The following is a 7,510-nucleotide window of genomic DNA, read 5'->3' as shown; positions in this document are numbered from 1 at the left end:
CAGATTACTCCCCTCCCCAACCATCAGCATCACATGTCAAAACAGAAAAAGAGCACTTGCCTTCAAAGCATGTGAAAAACCTGACTGGTAGACTGAATTACGGGCAATCTCACATAGATCACATGAACTCAGCTTCCACACCTGCAAGTCAAGCACTTTACTTTATTTGAACCTTAAGGTAAAAGTATAAATTTTACATTCTTGCCTAGAGAGAGGGGAAGAGAAGATTACAGAAGCAGCTATGCTATACTCTTCCACCAAAGGCTCCTTTGTTAGGTGTATTTGAAGTGGATCATCCGTAGAAAGGGAAACATTCAGACCCCTTAGGAAAAACATTGGAAAGGGGTTCCGATGATAGTCCAAAAACAATGAATTGTTGCTCAAAGGAGACATAGCCAGGCCAATCTAATAACCAATGTGCCATGACAACAATTAGAAATTCCAAGCTTATTGATTAACTAAAATATTTTTAAGTGTCTTTTGTTCTTACCTGTGCCAAATAATAAAGATACTGTAGCACAGGAGATTTCCTTAAATTGATTCCATGCGCAATGTTATGAGCAGTTAGAAATGTTGCCGCAAGGTGGTCAATGTCACCAGCCTGAAAATATTATATATATGAGGAACATAAAAAAAATTAAAACATTCATGAAGGTAGCATATAACTTTGATGAGTACCTCCCCAGAATGTGGCCTGAATTTTATGGTTGTCATGCCTTTGGACTCACGAAGCTGGGAAAGTCATGCCACAAAGTAAGCATTTATATACCAAAAACAAAGTGGTTGCATCTAGTCCTAATTGCACTCAGCAGTCATCAATAGTGTTTAAGAAGAAAATTTAGCAGTAACAATAATTGGGGGAAAGGCCAATTTATGTAAAGAAAGAAGCTATAAAGCCAATGCTAAGGAAAAAGCAACTGGTTCAGAAATAGAACAATGAACAAAGAGAGGTCTTCAAATAACCATCCAAAAACAATATTGTCTAGTAAAGATAAAATTGTATCCAATTATAAAATGCATACCTTGTTTAAGGTGTAGAGGTTAGCATAGCAGTAATATGCATAGTAGGAGTATGCAGGATTAAATACATTAGTCCATTGAGCCGGTGTAGGCATGTGTTTTGTGGGGCGTCTTTCAGGCTTACTTTCATCATCCACCAAATCCAACCCTACAACCTGAATGGGCCACAAGATGCAGATGTCATGGTAAACAACACAAACCGAGGCGCATGTGTCCAAACAAAAACATTGCAATACAAAAATAAGAAGAGTTACAAATAAAAGATAGCAAACCTGTTTCAAGAAAACATGTAAATGAGGATGTGAATCAGGATCCACAGTAACCTCAAATAGAGGAATAAAGATGTTGTCAAGAATGTTCTGAAATGACGTAACAATTCCCATGTCCTTGTAAATATTGTAAAGTCGAGGGATCTGAAGCAAAATAGAGAAAAACATCATATATTCAGGAATAAGAAATATTGTCTGGCCAACATTCAACAATTTTCTTCTGTGGAGTTCTAATCCACATAAATGGACCTTTATTTATAGGTTCACAAAATGCATCACAAAAGAAGCTAATAACTAAGTCCTGAGATTTCAAAGAGATTACTAGCACCTGAATTAACCAAACAACATTCTCACTGTACAAGTCATTATTAACGATCCAACTAGCCAGTTGGTCCCACTCACTTTGCTTCCTGCCATATATTGATATTCTGTATTCAGCCATCTGCAGCAATCAAATTGAACATCAAAAAAGGTAAAATCCGGAGAACTGGTTTGGTGTATTTAAAGAGAGTGAGCATCCTGATACATACTATGAAAAGAAAATATTATCATTTTCTAATGTGGTTTAGTGATTACATATAACTCCAAAAAGAATAAAGTAAAACATGTCAAGTAAATTTATTAAAGAATCTTCCTCCACATAAATGGTTCTACTAAAGTGCTCTTAAGTTCTGTCTCTAAGTCTGAAAAGCCAAAACAGAATTTCTTCTGCAGGTTAAAATGTATTTGTGCACAGAAAAAGTACCTGATATTTGCTTGCAGCAAGATCAGAAAACACTTGCTTTGTCAACTCACCAAGGAATCGACCTGCACAGATAGAACAGTCTCGGTGTAATTTCATAATAACAATCACCACAAAAAAAAAAAAAACAAAAAGATGCTTTCAGAGCAATAAATCAATCAAACACAAGACACAGAATCATGTTTATAGTAAAAGAATTGAAGCACACCTCATAACATATAATTAATCTATAATGATGGGCACATATGAAGAGGAGTTACAGATAGTTCATTCATAATAAAGATTGGAAGGACTGTAGGATACTAGCATTCAAAATCATATTTGAATCTTAGTACATACTTCAAACAAACACATCTCATAACAAATTAATAGAAATAAATTGCTTATTTTCAAATTGATTTTAGCGTAATACTCCTGTGTCCTTATTATCAAGGAAACATTAAGGATATACCTTGGATAAGATTGTCTTGCTTGAGGAAAATCTCCCTGAGTCTACTTTGACCACAGGGATTATACTTAAGATTGAACTTATCAAAGCGATGAAAGGTACTCTTGTCTGCATGAACATCAAGAAGGTCCACATTTAGATCATACCTGCTCAAACAAAAGCAAGAATGAATTATAATCTAAACATTAGTCACAAAATCTCCCTCCCTTTTTAAGCAGAAAATAGGTAAAAAAGAAAAAGTCATTACCCAGTTAAATCCAAGCTCTCAAAAACTTCTTTCAGGGTCAAATATGTCCCATCTCGAAATATTACAACCTGAACAAAGAGAGAATACAGTAAACACAACTTTTGGGCAAAAATGTTTCTTCACATGCATCATTTTCACACACCTTTCACAATAATGAATGAGGCTATTCCTACATCAAACGTAAAGTTATAATTGGTCAAACCAAACAAATGAGCTTGTTTGCAAATTCCATATTAGAGAGAGAATATCAAAAAGCAACACAATTTTCAAGGAAAGTGGGCACAACACACACATTTACATAGCACGCCTCCTTGCAGTGAAGAATGGCCAAATCATAGAGCATAAATGCATCATTTTACAAGGAGAAAATGCATACTATGGCAGTTTTAGTTGTCATTAGAATAAAAAAAGGGGAAAAACACACCAGAGGACATCAAGAAGAATAAAAGTTACCTCATCTGGCTCCTTCCTCAACTTCGACTTTATAAACCTTAGAAGATGTTTCTGGTTCATGCAAGCTGAGTGATGAACATGAGTATCAACTTTCCTCACATTATAAAAGTCCCGATGTGGTGCACTTTTCTGAGCTAGAAATTCTCTATCCGCATTGAGCATCAAATGAAGATTGAATTTCTGAATGGTATCAAAATGAAAGTATTTTAATGATCAAAACTAAAAAATTACAAAATTAGCATGCACTTCAAAAACAACGAGAAGTATTTACTTGTTCTAGAAGATTTAGCCGGTGATGACATAAAGTTCTAATATTCCCTGCCGCTATAACACGAAGTATGTGATGCAAGTCAGTAAAGAAGGTTGTCGCATCAGCTATAGGAAAGAGCTCCTCTTTTGCTGAAATAAAACAGAAAAAAAAAATGAAAATGCTTAAGCAAGAGATTAGTTCAGATCATCACAAGTAAGAAATTTTAGTATCAGGTCTCTTAAAGCTTACAGTATTTATTTGCATAGACATGAATTACTCCATCTTGCATCGCAAAATAATGCTGCAAAAAAGGTAGGCATGCCTCAGCAAGAATGAATGCAAATACGAGTGTGACTTGTGGTACAGAATCTAGGTTTGCAAGTATAAGCTTACATCAGATTTTTCCTCCGGAGCATAAAAAAATGGCTCTGGATTAGGTTTTGGTGTACTGGGGTCTGATATAACTTCTTTCTCCCAAGGAGCAACTGCTTCCTTGAATACATATCTTTTCCGCATTTCAAGGCATTCTTGCAGAACCACATAGGCCTCAGCTTCATCTGCTGATGGTACCTCTGAGTAGAAATAAAAATAAATTAAGAAAACTAGATTTGCAAACTGTACTTGCAAAATCTAATATCATACCCTTAAAGTAAAACATTGGACCTTGTAATTTTTCAAACAAGGAAATACATACATTATTTTAGATCAATTTTGAAGCCTTTAAAAGAAAGATTAGCATGTTTTAATAAATCATACAGGAGTAAATTTTTAGGTCTACTTTGAATGTTTCCAGCATTTTTTTTTCTTTTTTAACTTTCCCTCCTTTTCTATTACATAAATAAATTGCTAAGCATTCAACATGTTGAGAATTTTATATGCGCACATGATCTAAGCATTAGGACACAAGAAATAGTGAGAGTGGTGTATGAAGCAAGAACAAAAATTATAATGCATAACTATTAAACACAAACTTAAGTTAGCATACAATAGAGAGAGTCAATACCAGTAGGGGCAATTCTAAGTCGTGCAAAAGTTTCTTGCTCTGGCTCTTTCCTTAGGATATCAGCTGCAATAGGATCAGGCTGAACGCCATGCAGGTCACCGGATACACTATGGGATCGAATCATGCTTGAAGCAGCTATCTGGATTGCCTCTCCATTGGCATTAATGTGGTCTGGCAAATTTGGGCCCTACATATGTGAGATTTAGGTATAACTCAATAATTTGATTAAATTTTCAAGAAACTATAAAAGCAAAGCAAAGCAAAGCAAAAGCAAGCTCTGTAAGAGAACAGAGTAAAGTTGACTCACGGCATTTCCATTAGTATGCAGATATGTAGTGTCTATCTTAGAATTGTCAGTCATATTATCTTCATCATCTGATCCCTCTATGCTCTCAAAGGCACTTGCACTAGCAACAGGGGACTTGGGAGAAGTAGGTCGAATAAGACTTGAAGATCTCTTAGCTGAAGTTGCATGGCCACCAGACTTCCCTGAAGCCAAAATAATTACTGTATCAGAAAACATATTGACAACAATATATAAAAACATAAAAGAAGACACAGAATACTAAGTGGGGGAAAAAAAGACAAATCTTATTCTTTCCAAGCCCTGAAACTGGAGCTTTCTCATGAGTGAAAGTTGTGTTATATATCGCAAAGAGAAGCAGCCAACAATCTTAAAAGGCAAAAAGAAGCACTCAATTTCTTTTATTTCGATTTTTACAAGTGTTTAATGATCTTCGCATATCTTGATTACTTAAATATTTCAGATTCCCGCAGAGCAGCAAAATTTAAAGTCAGATTCTCTAGAAAATATGGCTGATCCTCCCCTGAAGTACTTCCAAACAAAGAGTACTGAACTCTTGCCCTAAGGTATCAAATTTTTGTTTCCATGGCTAAAGGTAATAAAAAGCAGCACTCTTTGTAGAATTAATCTGGTAATAACTTCCATTCCCTTGTCATAAAACAAGAAATGAGAGAATTATACAAAGAAAACAAGTTTCCAAGCTGCTAATTCTGCAATGTGCAAAACTGCACTTCACAAAGTATCAAGCTGTTTATATCATTGAATAACACATCAAACCTCCTGATTTCAAATCCCAAGTTTACCTTGAGGCAGCGTATGGAGCCTCGGCAATCCGGGGGGAATCCCGTCAACATGGATAGCACCGTTGCGTTTCTCTTCTCCATCAATCCCGCCGGATATCACCGAAACATCCGGCAGAGAAGCCGAGCCACGGCGGTAGTATCCGTTCCCCTTCCGGCGAGAGTGGTGTCCGCGCCGTTTCTTGGAGTGCTGCGGCGACTCTCCGTCCGAAATCTCCTCCCTCTCTCTCTCCACCGTCTTGGCGAACTCCAGCAGCTGACTCAGAGTTTTCCTGTGCATATAATACGCCGACACGGCTACCAGCGACGCTCCGACCAGAGCCGCCATAGCAAGATGGACAGTGTACGTGTCCATCTAGAACTCTCCACAAAATTTTCTCCCCGCTGTCCTTCCCACTCTCAAACAAAAGCAAAACAGAGAGCAGAAGGAATCGGAAATCCAAAAAACCTACTACAACACAACAGTCTTCGGCAAAGGAAGAAAACACAGAGAGAGAAGCTCTGTTTTATTCGGGACAGAGCTCAGCCTTCTTTCAGAATTTATAGGGTAAAAAATTTTATTTAGTGGCTGTTTGCCTCGACTGTTTTCAGTCTAATTACTTCTTAAAATTGGAAGTCAAGTCAAACAAATATTTTTAAAAAATAATTTTTTAAAAAATAAAATAAAAAATTTAGAAAACAGTTTTACAGAAGATTTTCTTTTTATTTTTTTTAAAAACACATCTCGTTTTCAGAAGATTTTTTATTCTGTTATAAAAATTTTTTCACCTATTAAAAATAATTTTAATATTATTTATTTTCATTTTTATATGATTTAATATTAATTATAAATTTTATATTATATAAATTTTTTTACAATTTTAAAATTTTATTTTAAATAAATAAAAATTCAAATTTATTTTTTATTATTAATAAAAAAATTTATGATTAATAGAAAGTTATTTATTAAATTTTTTTATGATAATTTTAATTAAAATTAAAATTTAAATAAATTATTTTATCAAATAATTTATTTATAAAATATATTTAATTTAATTTTAAAAAAAAAATTTAAGAGTTTAATAATAACTTTTAAATTAAAAAAAATCAAGTCAAACAAACTCTTATTTCTTTATTTCTTACTTTTCTCTCACCCTACTTTTTGTAGTGAAAAAAAAAATGTAAACCTGATTCAATGCTTTTAACCCTTTAATCTTCTTATTTAACATGTTTAATACATTTAATTATTAAATTATTAATAATTTAAATTTATAAAATAAAAAATTGATAAATCAATAATCAAGATTCACATAAGTGATAATTATTTTAAACACATGAAATATGTATTTCATGGATGAAAACTTTATGTGAATTGAATATTCAAAAAATTGAAAAAGTTTGTGCTTTTATTAAAACTTTAACTAAATCTTAATTACTTTTTTAATAAGCAAGTTGAATGCTTTTAAATTGATATAGTATCGTAATTAGCATTTAATCTAATTCATTGTTTGATCCTTGATTGACTACAAAGTCAAATGGATTTTTATGAGTTTTAAAGGTAAAAAAATATAAAAAATGGGTTCTCCTCTTATATAAGCATTTTCTTATAATTATTTTCAAATAATAATTGTTTAAAACACAAAAAATAAAAAAATTCTCAATTATAAACCATAAATACATACAGTTAATTTTTCTCGTTTTTAAATATCTATCTTTATTTTATTTTTATCAAAGTTGAGACTTAAATTTTAATTTTTTATGTATTTTATATTAATATTTCAATGCTTTTTAAAATAAAAAATACGAAAAATAATTTTATAAAAAATAAAAAAAATATTTTAAAATATCTAAAAAATAAATAAAGGAGATGGATAATAATATTAGTGAAGCTCTTACGCGAGGCCAAAAAAAATAATATTAAAGAGGGGTGGGGGAGGGGGAATCTTGTCCGGTTAGAGGAAGTGGGGCCGGGCTGGAGCCCAAGGTGGCGTCGGA

At 33.2% G+C, this 7,510-nt stretch overlaps 1 protein-coding gene across 1 annotated transcript; it reads right to left on the bottom strand.

Annotated features, from left to right (window-relative positions):
• On the bottom strand, nt 1-6,086 carry FAC1 (AMP deaminase, putative / myoadenylate deaminase). Its single transcript, XM_021434062.2, has 17 exons — nt 5,540-6,086; nt 4,740-4,921; nt 4,433-4,619; nt 3,823-4,001; nt 3,679-3,730; nt 3,451-3,578; nt 3,180-3,359; nt 2,727-2,794; nt 2,483-2,625; nt 2,035-2,096; nt 1,618-1,731; nt 1,293-1,433; nt 1,023-1,175; nt 679-732; nt 491-601; nt 232-405; nt 1-141 (listed from the first exon to the last, which is right to left on the bottom strand). Exons 1-17 carry the CDS (start codon nt 5,889-5,891, stop codon nt 37-39), a joined length of 2,385 nt encoding a protein of 794 aa, XP_021289737.1. The 5' UTR covers nt 5,892-6,086; the 3' UTR covers nt 1-36.
• Nucleotides 6,087-7,510: the final 1,424 nt, after the last annotated feature.

Source organism: Theobroma umbraticum, unplaced genomic scaffold (assembly GCF_002168275.2).
Source record: "Theobroma umbraticum cultivar Fairchild unplaced genomic scaffold, ASM216827v3 scaffold_86.0, whole genome shotgun sequence".
Taxonomy (NCBI): Eukaryota; Viridiplantae; Streptophyta; class Magnoliopsida; order Malvales; family Malvaceae; genus Theobroma; species Theobroma umbraticum.
Note: the sequence above shows the minus strand (reverse complement) of the source record. Positions and strands in the feature narration are given on the sequence as shown.

Excerpts from the sequence above, each read along its gene's own strand:
- FAC1 (XM_021434062.2), bottom strand. The coding sequence starts at position 5,891 with ATGGACACGTACACTGTCCATCTTGCTATGGCGGCTCTGGTCGGAGCG. Across the intron at positions 3,579-3,678 it reads TGTCTATGCAAATAAATACT|CAAAAGAGGAGCTCTTTCCT; the intron begins GTAAGCTTTAAG and ends GTTTTATTTCAG. Across the intron at positions 1,434-1,617 it reads ATGTTGTTTGGTTAATTCAG|ATCCCTCGACTTTACAATAT; the intron begins GTGCTAGTAATC and ends ATTTTGCTTCAG.